The sequence below is a fragment of the Paramormyrops kingsleyae genome, chromosome 23, assembly GCF_048594095.1.
Source record: "Paramormyrops kingsleyae isolate MSU_618 chromosome 23, PKINGS_0.4, whole genome shotgun sequence".
Classification (NCBI taxonomy): domain Eukaryota; kingdom Metazoa; phylum Chordata; class Actinopteri; order Osteoglossiformes; family Mormyridae; genus Paramormyrops; species Paramormyrops kingsleyae.
In genome coordinates this window covers 21366885-21386576 of record NC_132819.1, presented here as the reverse complement: position 1 = coordinate 21386576, position 19692 = coordinate 21366885, and the positions used below count along the sequence as shown (strand labels likewise).

Sequence of the window (19692 nt, the reverse complement as noted above, 5' to 3'; positions counted from 1 at the left end):
CAGTATTCATGGTTGGGCTGCTATAGTCAAACCTTTGGTCATTCATGCCAAAGCCAATGGTCATTTTCAGTGGTACCAGCAGTGCAGATCTCGGGCTGTGAACAATGTGAAACATATATTGTTCTCTGATGAGTCTATCCCACATCTGGGACCGTTACGGTGTGGAGCCCCAAAGAGACTCACCACCTGGTCTGTTACATACCCAGAGTGCAGCATGGAGGTGGATCAGTGATGGTTTGGGCTGCAATATCGTTGCATTCCCTAGGCCCACTACTTGCTCAAAGTGAGCATGTCACTGCCAAGGACCACCGAACCATTTTGGACAACTGTTCACTCAATGGTTCAAGCATTGTACCCTGAAGGTGGTACCATGTATCAGGATGGTAATGCTCCAAAACACACAGCAAGACTGGTGACAGAGTAGTTTGATGAACATGAGTGAAGTTGAAGATCTCCCATGGCCTGCAGAGTCACCAGGTGTATATATTATTGAGCCACTTTGGGGTGTTTTGGAGGAGCGAGTCAGGAAACGTTTTCCTCCACCAGCATCACATAGTGACCTGGCCACTGTTCAGCAAGAGGAGTGACTCAAAGTCCCTCTGACTACTGTGCAGGAGTTGTAGTCTTTCCTAAGATGAATTGATGCTGTATTTACCGCAAAAGGAGGCCCGACACCATACTAATAAATTATTGTGGACTAAAACCATGTATTTCAGTTTCATTGTCCAACCCCTGTATCTAGCATTATTGTATTCCTTTAAACACCTCTAAGTACATTAGTCTTTAAAAGTGTTAATTTCATCATTATATTCAAGTGTCAGGTGGCATTACTCATCATCATATGCTCTCAGTCAGGATGACTAACATCTGCAACCAGAGGCTTCCAGATGATTGGCCAGCATAATAACGTGCCATATCAGAACATTGTAGGACTCAAACTCCTGGAAGAAAGCAATGACTATTGGCTATACCCCTCCCCTGACTGCAATAACGCTTCCCAGCACTTATTCACACTGTTATGCACCAATGAAGCCATCACTACTCAACAATAATGCAATGGAAACAAAGTGACTGAACCACAGGTGACATGTTAAGACTTTTATTATTATAAATAATAAGCCAAACCCGGTCAGCATGGAACCTTATAGCTGACATCTCTATTTTCAGTCTCATTACATTGCCAGTAATCATTAATGGTCATTACTATTGGCCATCTCCTTCAGAGAACATAACAGATTGAATTGTGAAAATAGACTTTGCACACATTATAGAAAAGCAGTGCTGTATGTTATTCTGTGTCGGGAACTGGAAAATAATTATCCTGTAAAATGCATGTACTGGTAATTTAAAAGTGCAACACATTAATTCTATTTATGCAAGCATATTCATTTCATAGAACACGTCTCAGACACGAAACACCCAGGCCTGATATCGTTACGGGTACAGGAAACCTCCAGCACGGCCAGGTGGGTGGGGTGGGGGTGTAATGTTTGATAAAATCAGGAGGGTGGTCTGCATTTTGACTTCCTACTCGCCTGCTATTATTAGCCAAAGTGACTGGTTAACCGCTAACTTCAATACGCCTGGGCAAACTAACACTTCAAATTACCAAGAAGAGCCATTACCCCCCCCCCCCCCCCAAAAGAAAAGCCCAGAACAACCACTGAAAGGACAGAAGGAAGTTTTTTTCCTCAGCATGTTAACATAGTTCCTTCTTCTTAGATGTATTTTTCTAATGTAAATACATTTATTTTTATGTTTATGTGCAAAAGAAGAAACTAACAAGCTGGTCACAGGTTAACATATGTGATCCAGCGTGATGTGTTTTCAATTTATTTTCCTCATTCAGAAAGGAAAAGAAAAAAAAACACTTTCAGATGATAAAAGAATAGGTGCAGAAGTTTTATATTTTTTTGCATCTGCGTTTCTCCTTTGCAAGGACCCTCATCATTTTAAGTCATTATTAAACAGGATATTACATCAGATACAACTGTTAGTAGGACTGTGTTGAAGGTCCACCGCGCCCCCGCCCCCCAAACACGGGCACACGTGTTGTCACATCTCGTTCAACTGCACCTCCCGGCACTGTGCGAGCTCAGTTGGCAGCGTGCGGAGGACCTTCTGGGATGAGCGACGTGAAGAAGGTGGTGATGAACGACCAGGCAGACGACAGGAAGCCGTTATGGACCGTGCCACCGGGGTCCTCGTGGCCTTCCTCCCCACTCTCACCCTCCTCTTCGTCCAGTCCCTCATCCATTATGCGCTCCTGTAGGGGGCAGACAAGGGGCATCACTGATTTTGGAGATGAGTTCAGTGGCCTTGGAGACCAAGTCCACACAATGTTATGCAATTTTATAAAGATTTGTAATACAATGGCAGCTGGATGATGAGAATCATTTAGGATCATTAGGGTCGAGAGACCAATAAGGATTTCCCAAAAAATCATACCGCAATCTTTATAACACAATTGCGATCCATGATCTGAATTGCGATATTTCTCAATTTTCCCGATTTTTAAATGTCCTGTCAAGAATATCCAGACCTGAACAAGCTTAATTGCATTAAATATTATATGCACATGCCCGATTGGCATTGTGCGTATAATCAGAAGGTTGCCGGTTCAAACCCAGCCTCAGCACGTCTGTGGGTCCTTGAGCAAGGCCCTTAACCCCCAGCTCCCTGGGCGCTGCTACAGGTGGCTGCCCTTCGCGGACAGCTTACTCTACAAAGAGCAAGTTGAGGGAGGCGTAAAGACAATTTCCCCACGGGGGTAAATAAAGTATCAATTATTATTATTGTTATTTCAGCTGACGGAAATATAAGCTAATACTTCATCTATGCGATATTTAGGTTAATAGCATTGGTCCAAAAATTGGAAATAGATGACGGGAGTGAACTGTTTTTTTTTTTTTCCAGTCGGCAGAATCCTTAACACCAGTTCTGGATAAACAAAGTGACTGCTGTACTTTGCTGCAAATACAGAAAATGTGATTTGGCAAAAAATGCCGGGATGAACAGTTCGGGCAGCGCCAAAACATGCAATGGGGCGCAGGCAAGCTCGAAAATGCTGCGCATGCGCAGACGTGCGAGGTACAAATCGGACAAACGGCATGGATCAGGTAGTTAGACCCTGGATACATTCACAAACCAAGAGAATGACTTCTGACTTGATGGCTGTGCTGACTGGCCAAATTAAATCACGCATCTCTATCACAGATTCTCTCATGTGTGAGCTATTAGCATGACGGATGAGGAAGTGCGGTACGGATGCGGTACTGGCACAAGATTACCGGCCACGGAGATGTTTTGTGAAGTCGGGGTATATTAGGGGAAGGAGATAAAAGATCACGATCTCCATGATTTGCATGAAAATTGGATTGCGGACGTCTTCGAGATCGATCGCCATATAAAATCACCAGATCGGCTAATTAGGAGTTAAATTCGATGAATCTCAAAGAGGAGGTGCAGCTAGATAAGGGCGATGAGCAATGACTCCCCCCTCAGGATCGACAAGGCCGCGGATGGGAAGAATGCTTATTCTGGGGGACGGTACCATTTCCTGGATGTCATGGCGAAGTTCCACCTCCCCATCCTCCTGGTTGCCCTCTGCCGCTGGGTTCTGGGGCTCAAGTTCGGGCCGGAAGGGAAACCAGCCGGCCTGACGCCTGGGCAGACAGAGGCGGGACAGGGAGGTGCACAAGCATTATGGGACGGAAGGTGGCGTGGGTGGGAGGAGTGAAAGCAGAGGGGAGACACTCACAGGTACAGGAGCAGCATGGCGCCCATCACCATGACGAAGCGGCTGAAGGAGGAGTAGAAGTAGACGATGCTGAGCAAAATTCCAGCGCGGGACACGGTGTACACCCAGTCCAGCCAGTCACGGTTCAGCTCGTCGTCGTTCAACACGGCTCCGCCCTGGGCATTCATCTGGATGTTGGGATTGGCTGGACGCTCCTCGGGGGCCGGCCCATTGGCTGGAGCGGGCTGTGGAGGTGGGGACTGGGCGGAGCTTGTGGGCAGGCTCGGGGCAACGGCAGCGGGGGCAGCCTGGGAGGAAGCTGCTGCTGCTTGGCTGGACGATTAAGGGTCATAAAAATGATCAGTATTAATTACAATAGTAATACGGAAATGGATGAATTAACACTAAATAGATGTACTTCAGAAAGGCTAATGCTGCCACCAGTATAGGCATTTATATCGTGCATGTATAGGCATGGTGCCGTGGGAGCGAAAGGAGGGCCGATGACTTACTACTGCATGTAGTACTGACGCACATACATCTGCTGCCACCAGAGCATGGGGTGGTACATAGGGTACGCTGGGAAGCCTGCGGGGAAGTTCCCCATGTACCTGCAGGGGGCGCACAAGAGCCATGTTAGGGAGGGCTTGCGCTCTCACGTCTAAGCTACTGATGACACTCTAGCTAAACACAGTGATCAGCTGACCACTTTAGGAAGTGTTATTTTATAAGCATGAAACATCAACATACTGCTTATGACACACGACACGCACATTAACACCCTGTAAAATATATTAATTTATGAAATAGCACTTAAGAGGGGGGCGCTTACCCCTGCACAAAGGTGGGGTTGTGGTGATGGCCGAGACTCTGGGTGGAGCCAGCTCGGAGCCTCAGGCCATCAGCACCCCCAGCTGCGAAGCCGGGCTGGCCGTCTTGGCTGGGTGACGCAGCAGGTGGGGCAGCGTCTGAGGAGCCTGAACCCTGATGCGGACACACGGACGGCACCGCCATTTCCCCAAGGTGACACAGTCACAGAAACTTAGCGCCATGATAAGACTCTTACAAAAACTGACAAATCGGTACAGCTGAAGGACTACAGGAACCAGAGGCTAACTTTCTCCTTGTCAATCCAATGCTTCAGACGCTACTTCTCACATGGTCCTGCAATTTTTCTTCATTCTCCTTACCACAGGCTCAGGACAACCCTGGGCAGGATGTGGTCAGAGAAGGACTGAAGTCCTTTGGTGGGAGACCTTCATGGTCTGCTCATGGAGATGATGATGTAAGCCCATGGGGACGTGGAGGGACTCACCGAGGAACTAGGCGAGGGTATCCCAGGGGGCCCGAAGCTGCTGCCAGGCTGGGGGGAGCCGGGGGGTGTGTGGGACGTACAAACCAAGTGAACCATATGATACTCATCTTGCTGCAGAATTAAAGTAAGATGGAAAACATTCAGATGACACAGAAAGACTGGAAGACAGACCAAGAATGTCACAGTACACAGATCCCTTGCAGATAATGTCAAACCTTTCACTGTAATTATCCTAGACGGAATTTGTCATGTTGAAACCGTGTCCTTATATGGATTGATCCTGAAAATGTCAGCTCATGTTGTGGTGGAACTTCTGCTTCAGCAGTGCACTCAACTGCCTTGAAATGCATCCCAAATGCCTGATCTCTGAAACTAACCCATCGTCTCTTGGACTCCAGATGTGTACATTTCAACAGCTAGGCTAACCTCAAGGGGGAAGGTGCTAGACTTTAAATTGGTGTGAAATACAGGGGTTTGGAACAAAAAAGGCTGCACATGTAAGGGTTTCTGATTCATGATGTGCTGTTGACAGAAATGTCCACAAACAAGTTATTTTTAGCATTAAACTATGTGAGGCTCCTTACTTGAAAAGCTGTGGGTGAAAATAAAAGCCCCTAATGGCTGTGTAAGCCAGCAGGATAAAGAGGAATTTGCAGCAGAAGTGAGAATGACTTTCTAAATTCCGCTTGCTAACCATCCGAGCAAAATGAACGTTGTATCTGTACATCAGGCATTTCAGGCATACCTTTCTGAGGACATCTCTCAGCTGCAGGTGATCCAGAAGCAGCTGTCCAGAATACACCAGCCTCTGATCCTTGGAAGACTACAACGGAAAGTACAAAAGTAGCGATGGCAATGTTGAGCGCTGATCATCTCAGACACTTAGAAAGATGAGACGGTATTAACTTGAGTACCCTTGGACAACTAGCATGGAACCATGCTGAGAAATGATCCCTCTGATGTCCACAGAAGACACTGTTGGCAGTTTTCATCCAGCACATTCATTTCTTTCATTTGTTTACTTCCACTAAGGTTTTGGACAGCTTGAGAGTCTCAATAAAATATAGGAAAACACTTCATACAGCTAACATTCCCCATGTGCACAGAAAAGGGTAAACTTCCATTGTAAAAATAACTCAAGTAATACGCTCACTGAAATTACACATCATCAGCGACTGTCCCCCCCTTGGTAAACCTCAGGCTGCCTCACCCAGTCTCCCAGCCGCTGCCCCACGTAACAGACCTTCAGCAATGCATCTCCTCCTTGATCAAGTGTTCTAATGGCCTGATGGCTACTTCCAGTGCAATTCCAGCAGATCTTTGGCTCTTGGATCGATAAGAGCACTGCGAACACTCTCTCAATCACCACCGTATCACTCCCACTGATCTACAGTGCCTCCTCAACCACTTGCCTAACTGCTACGAACATCCAGAGGAATCCAAAAATGACAGCCACTGTCTGAAACCCCAGGTTCAGGGGGGGTATATATTCAAGGCGACAGAGAGAGTGCATCAACCTCTGCAGCACTAACGGGATTGTCCTGTGACTTGGCTTTAGGCCACGTTTGTTCTCTGTTCTTAATGCCTCGGTGCCATCACCACAGAAAGTGAAATTTTACTGGTGGCATTTTTAATCTACTTCCCCGGATTGCCTCTCATTTGTAGGCCAAGCCTGGATCTAAGTATGCCTGGAGGAGATCCAAGCCATCTCCCTGAATATTTACTGATGCGCGGCTCCTTTTCGAATTAAGAATATTTCCTAGGTGACCTGAAAGGAGGAAAATGTTTTGCCTAGAAAGAATCCGGAGTTTCATGAATTTCGTTGCTTTGCAGGGCTTAGTAATGTTATTGTTTCAGGATTTGCGGTGAATTTCAGCTCCATGAAAGCCGCCAGGTTTGTTTCACTTATCCGTGCATTTGGCTATGGACCTCACTGGCACTAAGAGCCCATGGGAAAATATAGACATGTCGTATGTAAACAAAACACACCCAAAATAAATCGTCCAAAAAGTATAAGATTTAGGAGCCAATATCACAAAGCAGGATTTCTTGTTTAGCCGAATAACCTGTTGAACTTAACGTACCTAGTTAAGATACACTTTTCTGATCTTTGTTCTTTTTTATTTAGTTCAACTACCTTGAATCCAACAAGTTATCTGGCTAAGTGAGAAACCCTGCTTTGTGATACATGGCCCAGGAGGCTTTTACAAACAATCTCCAAACGTTTAAGGGGGAGGGCTTATTCTGCTGAGATCTTGTGTGTAGGCCCATTTACAAAAGAAACGAAAATGCGGGACTTCCTCAAATTTCTGATACGGGTCCCTTCTGTCAGCCGTACGCAAAAAACACTCAGGCACGACATCCACCATCATTTGTCCTTTGTCAGGATGGCTAGATGATACCAATCTGAGGATCCAGCCTGCAAAGTATGTTTCCAAAAAAAAGAACCAAAACCCTAACAATACAGTCTAACAACTAACAATCCGCTTTATCAGCACAGTGCAACCAGGACCTGCTCCCCAGGGCTTGGCTCACACATTAAGGAGAGGCATCACATTCTAAACATGTACAAATTAAAATTAGGGCAGTATCTACTTACCAACGTGCTGATAAATAAGAAAGGGGTTACACTACTTTAGAATCTCACCAACGGATAAGAATATGAAAGTGGAACCAATGGAAGTTCCATTTTTCACCATAGGAGACATTATTCTGACTGTTGCCCGAGTTACCTGGCTTCGGGCCACCAACTCTTGGGTAGAAATGGTGTGAACCACAGAGAGAAAAAGGGACAATGACATTTTTTGTTGCCATACTTGCAAGGATTTTTTCAATTTACCATCTTTCTGAAACAGAAGCTCAAAACAAAAAGGCTCATGTGCTCCCCCGAAACCTAGATCTACCAGAACGTACAATAAATTTCTGCCTGAGCATACCAGCTTCAGAAGAAACATCTCACCTACCTTAGCACATGCCAGCAGTTCAAAAATCAGACGAAAACATATTAGAAACCAGACACGCTGGAAGAGGACCTCTTTCCAAAAAAAACTATGCAGAGTTTGCAAGCACTCCTGATCTTAATCAGCATTAGGCCAATAACCTCATTTCACTTCAAGCAACGGGCCGCCACACTTAAATTTTCTGCAGTCTGAGAGCAGAAGGGCTACAGATAACTTTGGGGGGGGTGTCTAATGTTGTAGGTTCTAATCCTGTGACTGGCACAGCAATCATACTGCTGTTGGGCCCTTGAGCAAGGCCCCTAACCCTAACTTCTCCAGGGGCACTGGATGCCGGTTCACCCTTCTAGCCTATGCAACACTTTGCTCATTTGTATGTTGTGTTAGACAAAAGATTCTAGATGAAATAAACAAACATAGATGGAACCATTAGCAAAGTCTAGCACGGATCAGGGCAAATGACAGACATCTCACATGCACGTACACGTGCAGTAACCCACAAACACACGCAGACCATGATTCACACGGTCACAGCTGGATCACCACAGTGACTGGCTAGATAAAAATTTGCCCCACCCCCCAGGCACTGGAGCACCCTCCCACACATCCGGGCACACCTTCAAAAAGCTCCTTCCCACAGCTTCCGGGCCAGTGGGAACACACGCCTACTCACCGGCTTACTGGGGTAAACTTTGGATAGGTGCGTTTTCAGTTTCTCCACTGTCCAGTTCAAGAAACAGTTAATGGTCTGATCATCGTACTTTTGGTTGGGCGCCTTGATGACAAGGGTCACAGGGCTGTCAACTACACCTTGGTCCATGTTTCATAATAAGGTCATCCACTTTCAGCTGGAGCCTGCAGGAGCCGACACCCTCCGCGTAGTGCCTTCTGGGTCCCTTTACAGTCCCTCACGCATCACTCTACGGCTGCTCCCCACCGCTGAGCTCACGTCAGGGGTGAAATGACAGAAAGCTGGCAGGTCAGTTCCTCCTCCTGAAGATGACGATAGTGTCGCAGGTGCCGGGAAACGGCTGACTGTTCTGTAAAGGATGCCAAAAGCGCTGTAGAGAAGAGAAGCAAGACCAAGAGTGAGTAACATGTAGGACAGGTACAAAAACAGTGAAGTAGGTCCTCCAGGTGCTGCCTGTAACCTATACGTTTGATACTTTCACAGAAAGACATGAACAAAATCCCAAGTTTTGACCAGAAGAACTAAATGATCCGCTGAACCCAACCCACTCCGGGATTCCCATTAAATCACACAAGTTAGTTAGTTAGTTTTTAAGTAACATTAAAAAAACTAACCCGCTATCCCAGTACAATTAAAATTAAGAAACAAAGTAGGGTCTAAATCTGTTTTTCAGTTTACAACAAAATAATAATTAACTGGGTCAAATCAGAGGGACATTTAACAACAACAAAAAAATGAAGACGCAACTGAACCGTCTGGCTACATATTAAGGATATAGACAGCTAACCATCGTATAAAGATACACAACTACCCCATTAACATGTACTGTCACTAAAGTCAGAGACTGTCTGCCCTCTCCTTTTAGGTTTATCTTAAAATAGCGTCACCATTCCTGCTCCACTAGCGCCGAGGAAGCTGATCAACACTCTTACGTAAAAGTCAGCTAACTAGCAGTGCAGCTAACAGCATTAGCCATCCTGACAGTGTCTCCGCGATCGAATTCGCGTCTCTGTCGACCATGCAACATTAAAACCTTCACTTTAACTCGGCTGAGCGGTCCGCGACGTGTTCTCACCGTGATTCGCTGCGCCGTTCCCCGTGTTTTTTTTTTCCCCAGCAGCGGCCGCTGACAGCTCCAGCTTTCGCTCCCGACTTGTTTGTGCAAGATGGAGGTGCGAGACGAAGCGGAAGTGACGTCGCCGCTGCTGCGGCCTCAAACAGCTGATTCCTGCAACTGAGATAAGAAAACCAGGTGCTTATGAATGCTGCAAAACTGGCTACTTTGTACCTATATAAAATTTTAGAAAACAATATGTATCTGTTATGCTGGACATATACAGTATGTTTCATGAATGATTTGTTGATATGAATACATTAGAAGTTCAGCCTAGCTGCACTGATGTCTAGTTGACAAGTGGACAGCAGTATTTTTGTGATGTGCCATTTTTTCTCACTTATACGTCACTTAGGACATCATTAAGGACAGCATCTATTAAACGTTAGCCATCCTGTCAGTGTGCACACGGATGGTCAAATATATCAGTACTAACATGTAAAAAGAAATATAATCCACGTGGGTTAAATACAGCAATATCAGAAGCTATACATACCTGGTCACAGTTTACAGTAAAAGATTTATGGCAGGTAGGCCCAAAGAATGCAGAGTATAACATTTAGATAATTAAGTTAAGATTCATAAGGAAATGAGGGCTCGTCCGGGATTTGAACCCGGGACCTCTCGCACCCTAAGCGAGAATCATACCCCTAGACCAACGAGCCACGATACATAGATACTCCTACTGGAAACTACACCAGCACTTCGCCACGTTGGCATACACTTTACTATAAATTTGTGGACTTTCTATTGTGTCACGTATTGCCACCTAGCGGCGGTAGTTAACACTAGGCAAGACGAACTGTTCCTCACAACTACGCCCTACCTTTCATAAATACGTCCAAGATGCCTCTGCGTTCACGTGAATTACACAACGCTTCATGTGAAATGGGTAGATGTAGGGACTAGGGATAGTAAGATTCACCGATTAAATACATTAAAAAGAGTGTCCCGGATCAGTTTGAGATGAACTCGGGATGCATCGTTTCAAACATCGGACGGTAGTTTATTTGGTTCATTTAAAAGATTTTGACAAAATGTAGTATGTTTAACTGTTGTCTCTATCCCCTAAGGGGAAGGTAAGTAATCCAGAAATTGATTAAATCTAATTTTGTTGTATTTGCTTATCGTTCATTTGAACGTTTATTTTGTGACTATTATAAACTATTGCAAAGTACTACGTAATCGGCCGCCCTCGGGGGCCCCCTCCCAGCTCGGAGCCCCAGGCCATCGCTGTCCTTCGCTGCACCTCTGCTAGTATGGACCAAACACATGGTTAGTGCTTAGTGCTTGTATAATTAGTCACGTCAGCCTGCTCAGGTTTGAGCACCTGCGTTTGACTCGTGTATAACTAATTTGATAACCAAAGATCCATAGCCCTGCGAATGAACACACATCGGACGCACATTTTACACAGAGTATCAGTCCCTCACTATCCGACACTGACCTATTCGGTTTAACTACACCCACAGAAACTGCAGTAAGGCGAATGGAGTTGATCGATATATTAAAGATAACAGGAGGATAGTAGGTTTGGTTATAAAGAGGGCTCGTCCGGGATTTGAACCCGGGACCTCTCGCACCCGAAGCGAGAATCATACCCCTAGACCAACGAGCCACCACATAACGTATGCAATACAAGTTACAATTCGCCGTGTTCTCTGTTACCTACAATGTAATTCGAGATTTTTTACTCTTTTTGCCATCTGGTGGCGCTGAGTGTTATTACCCCTGCCTGCACTAGTCTTTGCCCCCAGTGCAAAAATTATGAACGTCAGTGGCATCTTTACACAATGGATTTGGGGATGAAGGGACTCCAGATGTTAATTTTTGTTAATATATTATGTATGTACTTGGTTTATTTACGTAGCCTGCTATGTTTGAGCATCTGAATTTAACTTGCGTGGGATGCCAAAATGTCTTAGGCTGGCAGTTCGGACATAACCTATTGTACTAGTCAACAAGATAAATGGATGTATTAATAGACTTTGCGATAGTAAGAACAATACTAATCAGAAAAAATGCTTCTATCTTTGTAAATAGGTGGATATATGACTATAAATTATGTATATAGCAATGACTGGTTGCATAGTAATCAACCACCCCGTGAATATATATCTAAAGATGCTATGCACAGGCTTTTGGGCTGGTTGACACTTATAGGGGCTGGACAATACAACTGAAATACCTTTAGATCACAATAACTTATTAGTATGGTGTAGGGCCTCCTTTTGTGACCAATACATATCAATTTGTCCTGGGAATTTCAGATACAGGCCCTGCACAGTGGCCAGAGGGATTTTGAGTTGTTCCTCTTTCAGAACAGTGGTCAAGTCACTATGGGAGGCTGGTGGAGGAAAACGTTTCCTGACTCGCTCCTGCAAAACACCCCAAAAGTGGCTCAATAATGCTTAGATCGGGGACAATGCAGGCCATGGAGGATGTTCGACTTCACTTTCGTGTTCATCAAGCACTTTGTCACCAGTCTTGCTGTATTGGTGCATCATCATCATGGTACTAGGCATCAATGATATATGGGCTTATCAGAGAACAATACATGTTTCACATTGTCCAAAGCACAATATTTGCGCTGCTGGCACCATTGAAATCGATGTTTGGCATTAGCATGACTACTGATTGAATGTGCGATCAGTGAAGACTGATATAGGTGTGAAACCTCAAACGTGGCCAGTGTTTCAGTTTCATTTTCCATCCCCTGCATGTTGCATAAGTTCATTCATTGTGTAGGACCCATGATCTACAACAGCTGTATATTTTTAATCCTGTGCTGGATAACTGGCAAGAGAAAGAGAATGGATATTTGTTACTCAGAGAAAAGACAACTACACATTTCGCCTGGACCCCAAGGACCGAGAGCCATACTACTAGACCAGCAAGCCAGGATAGGAGATTTTAAAAACTCAATCAGCACTTTGTCACTTTGTCTACTATTTACTATATTGGGGTTTACCGTATCGCCATCTAGTGGTGGCAACCTCTAAATGTCCTCCTGCTTATTCAAACCCGCATGACATTGACATTGTGTGTATTTAGCAGATGTTTTCATCCAAAGCAACATGCATTCTTGAGAAAGCAGGACCAGCCTGTCCCTGGAGAAACCAGCAGTTCATTTATGTATTATTGTTAGAATGTTGTTCCTAAAATAATTCTGTACAATTCTCCAACATATGTTATTGTATTTCCAGAGTGCAAATAAGCAGCATCCACGTTTCAACAGCATTGTACATTTTCATTTTTTATCAAAAACAGATGCACATGTATTTTGGGATAATCAGAGAAGAATATTAAAAAGTTCTATTTCATGAGCTTCACACACCAACATAGTTTACTGGGAAAGTGAGCAAGTTAGTGTAAAGACTGTGCGATTAGGCAGTGAATGCACACGTGATATCTTTCGGTAGATTTGCTCCACAGTATTTGCACTATTTATGTATGTATTTTTGGATTATTTTGTGTCAGTAAAACATTTACTTCGAACAGATATGAGTGGAAGCACTAAGCCGTTGTAAGAACGTCCCCAGTGTACAGATAACTTGCTACTGATATTTGTCAGCTAAATAAGCAAAATCCAAAATACTTTAAATAATGCAATTTTTCTCTCAAAAATTTAAGGAACCTGTATATTACAGAGCTACTTCAACAATGTGACTCTGAAATGGAGATTTCCTAGCACAAAATGGAATTACAGGAGTACAATATGACATCACAAGCCTCAACGTGCACGTTCACACTTTAATGAATAGGTAAACAGATCTGATACCTGTAGTGCATTATTATCTATAATCGTATGGGAAAATAGGTGCTGCCAGTTTTTTAAAGTTAAGCCCGTTTTAAATAACGTCATATTTGCTCATCAAAAGAAACACACTGTTTTACTCAAACTGCACAAAAACCATACTGACTGCAGAGACTTATTTGCCAGGTTTGTATTATTTGCTGCAGCGCTTTGCATTAGTGGGGTCGAAAGGGCAGTGGGTGACAGAGGCTGGGGTGGCGGGTGCTGAACCGCCCCGCTAGTCCACCGGCTTCACCTGCTTGGCCCCCTCTAGCTGCCGCAACGACTCGTCCCACTGGGTGAACTGCTTGGAGAGCAGGAACATCTGCACTGGGTTAAGGAAGAACAGTGCTAAAATCAGCCCGTTAGCAATGTTAGGCAGTGTTTCCCAATCCGGCCCTTGGGGACCCACACACAGTCCAGGTTTCTGCTCCCTCCCAGTTCCCCCGAGCAAAAAATGTGGACTGTCTAGCAGGGAGTTCGGAGGGAGCAAAAATGTGGACCGGCTCTGTGTCCCTGAGGACCGGATTAGGAAAGACTTCTGTTGCTGGGAAACCCTGATGTGGCATAATTCCAGTGTTACATTTCTATCCCCACTGTAAAGTTTCTTTTAGGTTTTGAAAAACTATAGCCATTGTCAGTATGCATTTTCATGATACTCAGGTCTTGTCCATACATACATGGTTATTTTAAAAATGCTGTTTTTCGTCCTCCATTATGAAAAAAAATCTCCGTCCACATGAAAACGCTAAAACGCGCTGCCAAGAGCATGCCAAACCAACAGGGGGCGATATAACTCTAACCGTAAAGCCATGTTGGCCTATCAGAAGCCTTATTACCAGGTCTGCTAGGCTAACAACAGCTGACGTAAACAGTGAACGGCAAAAACTCTGATGTCAACGTGGACAACGGTGCACAATCTGACGTTACAAACCACAAACGCCTGTCTACACGACCACACTGAAAATGGAGCTTCTGAAAATCTTTACCCTGAGGAAGGAATTTTACATTTTTGGTGACCTAAAATGCATAGAAAGAGAGACATTTTTTAAACACTCAAGTATGTGTGGACAAGGCCTCAGTAATCTGTTTTATCCCTTAGGCGAACTTGAAGGTGGTACACTGGACTGTGAAATTCATTACTGCAGCCTGCTGAGGTCGAGAAAGGATACCGTCTTGTTGTAATCTTCAAACTGCTTCTTCACCTCCTCGGAAAGCGCCTCACTCTGGTCCTGTCAAGCACACACAGGCACACAGACACAATACTGTCTTGGGGTCCTAGTAACACGACTATCCCATGGAGGAATTCCCCTGCAACCAAAAACTACACACTCAAGTGGGCAGGTGAGCAGCCCTACCTGCTGCCTGATGTGGACCTGGGAGAGCCGCTGCAGTCTGGTGGCGTGCTCCGGCACAGCTGTGGAGCCGTAAGTGAATTGGACAGTCAGCCAAACAGCACTGACTGACACATATAGATACACAGGGTCTGCCCTGAACTCGGAGCTCACCTCTAATGTGGCTGCTGTCCAGGAGGGGCTGGAGATTGCTGACCTGCTCCAGGAGTGCAGCCTGTGACAGCAGGAACTGTTCCTCTGGGTGAGCAAGAGTATTAAAAATATGATAAACAATGGCTTTGTCCCATTCAGCACGCTTAAGGACAAGTGTAATGAGATACTACACATATTGAAACATACTGATGTAAGAAGCTTAAGTGTACAGGGATTTCTGGAAAGCAATGGGACACACTTGATATCTGAAGCAGTAAACAAGAGACACACTATAGCTATGCTTTCATTTGTGTTGGTTGTTTTTGGGGTTGTCCTTCACTGTAGCCTAGGCTATGTAAAAAGTCATTATACAACTTTGTGCACTTACACTGAAACTTATCTGGAGGCATGTTGGACTCTGATTAGCTAACAGACTTCTTTGTGTTTGATGTCAACATTAGTTTTCACTGAAGCAGTGCATTGTGGTCTATATACTCAGCCAAAGATCACTGCCATGTGGTATTTGCCAGTGTGGATAAGGGACACTTCAAGTGCAGGGCACTTGGCTTATCTGAGGAACGGGACACCACTGAATACTTGCGCTAAGTGCATGAACGTGCACATCAAGTGTGGTAGTGTGTAAGTGTGGACTAAGTGGGGGAAATTGGACAAAGTAAGCTGCTCTTATTCCAGGCAATCTAGCTCCCATTCAAGATGGTTTCTGTGGCTACTTCGATATAGTACCTAATGTCAAAATGAGAGTTTCATTGTTTTTTTTTTTAACTGGAATTGGAATAAAAAGTTCTCTGGTGGCACCATATGGCCCTCTTAGTTGCAGCAGGTGGCATGACGGTTAAAAACACTGACTAGCTACCAGAAGTGGAAATCAGTGACATACTCATCTAGTAAATTAAATATAACTATGCATTACAGCAGCATTACTCACCAGCTAAGATGAATTCTAGCTTCATTGAGTCAGGGACTGCAATGCTGTCAGTGAATTGTGGGTCCAAATACCTCATGAGGTCTTCAACTGGAATAAGAGATGAATGGAAACTTATTTGACATGTTACAGATTTTTTCATGCTAAAGCATATCTGCAGCAAAGACGCAATTAAAAAAAAAAAAAAAAAGTACTTTGGATGCCACTTAACTCTTTTTGTGCAAAATTTTCACTCGCTCCCTCTTGTTGGCCGTGTTCGCAAGCCCTGTCTGGATCTTTGTAACTGAATCAGCAAGCTAATGGATAAAAAAATTAAAAATATTAATTAATTAATATTTCCTTCGATTACATAATAGATGACGACACAAGACGCCCTGTGTTTCCCTGTATCGGACATGTTGTAATTAGAGGACCAGTCAGCAGGGAAAATGCTAAAATATGTAACGCTCAAGTCTAATAATTTATACTATTCATCTGGATGATAAAATGTTCCCAAATGTGCTGTTTTACGTGGAAACGTTATTTTTTGTGACTCAGTCTGACAGAGATGTGTGCCATCTGAAATACCTTAAAAACATCCAATCATTTCATGATTCAGGCGTACAAAGCAACACATTTTTATTAATATATTGGATGACTGATGTGGCCACACCCGTCACCCACTTTTCCTAAAACGTCTCAGGCATGATCGAGAAATAAATAACCCCTGATAAACAGACGAACATAGCAACTAACACACAGTAACATGACAGACAAACTGCACAGGACAAGCGGGTAAAGAAAATGGATGGATGGATGGATGGGTGGGTAGGTGGAAATAACTGATCACAAAACACACTCGCTTGCAAATCTGCACTTTGGGAATATTTTTTTATGCCAATAAGAAACATAAAATACGTCAGCATGCATTGGAAAATCGTAGTCGAAGTATTTTCTTTTTAAGAACAGGACGAGATCTCAAATAAGTGAGCGATGTCCAGATGCCGAAGGGATCAGCGGATGCTGCTGTCCAGCTCTCGGCTCACCTTCAACGTCTTATTTCGTCCTCCCCGTTCCCCGTACACGCGCTTTTCCAGGTCCTGGACGCGCGTTTCTAAGTCTTGAAACTTGTCACACCCTTCCATCATTCCAGCCCTGACAGGTAAAGGAAACTGTAGCAAGGCGCAGTGGAAAGGAAACAGATGAATAGAATCGCATAAAAGATGGTGGACTGATAAACAATCCCGACGGCCTACTTCCGGGTTCTGCAGCCTGATTCTTACTCGGATATTTTCCCGCCTCATATCTGCTTTTAATGCGTACCGCCGCCTACTGGCCAGAGGTATCGGGTGCAACTGGAACTGTGCTAAAACAGTAGGTGCTTATTAATGCTGACGGAACATTAGGAGGTCACTTCTGCAAAAGAAATTTGAATGCGGGGGATTGTAGTTATTTAGATTAACTTGGGCAGCGCAGTGTAATTTTGCGCTTAATGCATCGTACAAAACGTTGATTTACGAACGCAGTTTGTGAGGGGGAGCGACGTTTAGTGTAGTGGGAAATTACGTTTTTCCATAAAAAACAAAGCAATCACCATGCTTGACGTCTCCCCCCCCCAGATACGGTGATGAATAGCAAGAACGATAACAAAAGACTAAGCGTCCTTGGAAACACAACACATACACACAGACTTCGTTAATTCACTGCTTGAAGTCTAATACATCAAAGAAACAAAAGAACCATTACTTCTCAGACCAATGTGAGATAGCCGCCACGGTGTCTTTACAACTTTTCACCATCGGGTGGCGATAGAGATCCAAGTAATCGTTATTACTTTGGAAGTAGGGTGGTGAATGTGGTAATCTTATGTACAAAGGGGATCAGGTGAGTGCACGGGGCAGGGGCAGCAAATAAGGAACATGCAAGCCTCCTGATTGTCACTTTTTTTCTGGTGGTACTGCATCCATGTATTGGGGGTACGACCGGAAAATAGTATGACTTACACATTACATTAAGTGAGATTAGCTAGCTGAAAGAAACCACTCTTAGTAATGATCAGAATCAGTCACTAATGTGTCATTTTCAGGTCACACGCTTCTCCCCGCACAATGCGTTTCCAAGGCGATGTGTGTCAACCTTCACACTGGCCCGTGCACTGGGGGCCTGCATTAGTAGCTCAGTAATGGCTAATTCAGTTCATTTCATTTTCCTCTCTGAAAGGCACCTATTCCATTCTGCACACATACGCCTATTTTTGTGCTTCAATAAAAGCCTGTCAAGGGTGTCTGCTGAAGAGAGACTTCCTGTTTGCTGGGAGTTGGGGTGTCGGGTTAGGTGCGGGGGGTATAAACAGGAGTAATCCGGGGCGAAAATAACTATAGTAGGTGCTCTAATGATCTTTCTTGGTCTAACCTGATGATCTAATGTGATTTTCCTGATACATCCTGGAGTAAGGAGGTACTCTGTTATTGACATCAGACATCCGTCCATCTGGAGGTAAGAGACACAAGAGGGACAGAATGAGTCCTTTGATGACTATTCTTGATTCCTCCATGATGCACATGCTTCCCAGCATGCCCTCGGCTTCCCCGCTACCCCCCACTCTGCCCCAAGCACGTGAGTTTGACCTTTGACCTTTGTTACCTCTGTTCCTCAGATCCTGCTGCACACGTGCAAGGCTGTAAAACCATAAAGACGGACCTTTCCCTTCCCACCTTACGTGTGAAAGATGGCGACATCCTTTGACTGGCTGCGAAAGATTTTGTACCTAAGAAAACATCCAGCATTGAGTCTGTTCACCCAGACTGACGTCTCTTATATTTCAGTCACGTTTTGTCTCCAGAACAGCAGCCTTCAGTGCTAAAACACCATAAAAGCATAGTCGCAGTATACACATCAGGCAGATCTGATTGTTCATCTCTGTTTTGCCAGATTTACTCAGTGTGACTTAGAGTACTCAGTTATAATATATATGTTTCATATTTTCAGCCTATAGCTCATCATATCCCCCGACTTTTGTTAGGCGTGCTGCATATATTACTGCATATTAAATGCATAGTATTTTTCAACTGAAGTCAGATCAGGGAATGGACTTTTTAAGCTATTAACTAATACTAAACCTACCTATGTCTTGTTCTCGTAGCTTGTGTGATAGGCATCGGACACCCATAATCCTGCATAGGATATGTGGGTATAGAAAATGGATGGATGGATAAATCTACAGGTTAATGTATGTTTCTACCCTCACCAATGGTCATGACCTCTGGGTACTGAACAAAATGATGAGATCACAGATACAGGAAGCGGGAATGCAGGGTGTCTGGGCTCTAGAGATACAGTGGGGAGTTTGAATCTCTGGGAGGGGCTCAAAGTAGAGTCACTGCTCATTAAAATAGAGAGGAACCAGTTGAGGAGGTTTGAGCATCAGGATGCCTCCTGGATGGAGATGGGGGGAGGTGTCCAACCAGGAGGAGACCCCAGGGCAGACCCAGGACACGCTGGACAGATTATATCTCTCGGCTGACTTTGGACCGCCAAATTAACTGGAGGAGGATGGAGAGAGGAAGGTCTGGGCATCCCTGCAGATCCCTGGACGAGTGGCAGAAGATGGATAAATCTCCCTGCTATTAGGGATGTTTGCTGTTGTTTGTAGCTGAGAATACTTGGATGCC

General features: G+C 44.5%; 2 protein-coding genes and 2 non-coding genes across 4 annotated transcripts; all 4 read right to left on the bottom strand.

The window, feature by feature from the left end:
* Positions 1–1083: 1083 nt before the first annotated feature.
* On the bottom strand, positions 1084–9926 carry herpud2 (HERPUD family member 2). The gene is made up of 9 exons (XM_023820165.2): positions 9778–9926; positions 8685–9072; positions 5800–5877; positions 5055–5165; positions 4572–4723; positions 4252–4350; positions 3761–4072; positions 3554–3665; positions 1084–2266 (listed from the first exon to the last, which is right to left on the bottom strand). The coding sequence occupies exons 2-9, from the start codon at positions 8829–8831 to the stop codon at positions 2096–2098; spliced, it is 1182 nt and encodes a 393-aa protein (XP_023675933.2). The 5' UTR covers positions 8832–9072; positions 9778–9926; the 3' UTR covers positions 1084–2095.
* A 483-nt stretch (positions 9927–10409) lies between these two features.
* trnap-agg (transfer RNA proline (anticodon AGG)) lies at positions 10410–10481 on the bottom strand. The gene has a single exon. It is a non-coding gene; the product is annotated as a tRNA-Pro (tRNA).
* An 881-nt stretch (positions 10482–11362) lies between these two features.
* Positions 11363–11434, bottom strand: trnap-cgg (transfer RNA proline (anticodon CGG)). The gene has a single exon. It is a non-coding gene; the product is annotated as a tRNA-Pro (tRNA).
* Positions 11435–13551: 2117 nt separating this feature from the next.
* Positions 13552–17308, bottom strand: dctn3 (dynactin 3 (p22)). The gene is made up of 7 exons (XM_023820081.2): positions 17068–17308; positions 16254–16338; positions 16046–16132; positions 15121–15204; positions 14971–15029; positions 14785–14844; positions 13552–13937 (listed from the first exon to the last, which is right to left on the bottom strand). Exons 1-7 carry the CDS (start codon positions 17167–17169, stop codon positions 13851–13853), a joined length of 564 nt encoding a protein of 187 aa, XP_023675849.1. The 5' UTR covers positions 17170–17308; the 3' UTR covers positions 13552–13850.
* Between the last annotated feature and the right edge of the window lie 2384 nt (positions 17309–19692).

Coding starts and splice junctions, on each gene's coding strand:
- dctn3 (XM_023820081.2), bottom strand. CDS start 17,169: ATGATGGAAGGGTGTGACAAGTTTCAAGACTTAGAAACGCGCGTCCAG. Junction 16,133..16,253: donor GAAAATTTTGCACAAAAAGA/GTTAAGTGGCAT, acceptor CTCTTATTCCAG/TTGAAGACCTCATGAGGTAT. Junction 13,938..14,784: donor TTGAAGATTACAACAAGACG/GTATCCTTTCTC, acceptor AACCCAGTGCAG/ATGTTCCTGCTCTCCAAGCA.
- herpud2 (XM_023820165.2), bottom strand. CDS start 8,831: ATGGACCAAGGTGTAGTTGACAGCCCTGTGACCCTTGTCATCAAGGCG. Junction 4,724..5,054: donor TACCCTCGCCTAGTTCCTCG/GTGAGTCCCTCC, acceptor TGTCCGCATCAG/GGTTCAGGCTCCTCAGACGC. Junction 4,073..4,251: donor CGTCAGTACTACATGCAGTA/GTAAGTCATCGG, acceptor TTAATCGTCCAG/CCAAGCAGCAGCAGCTTCCT.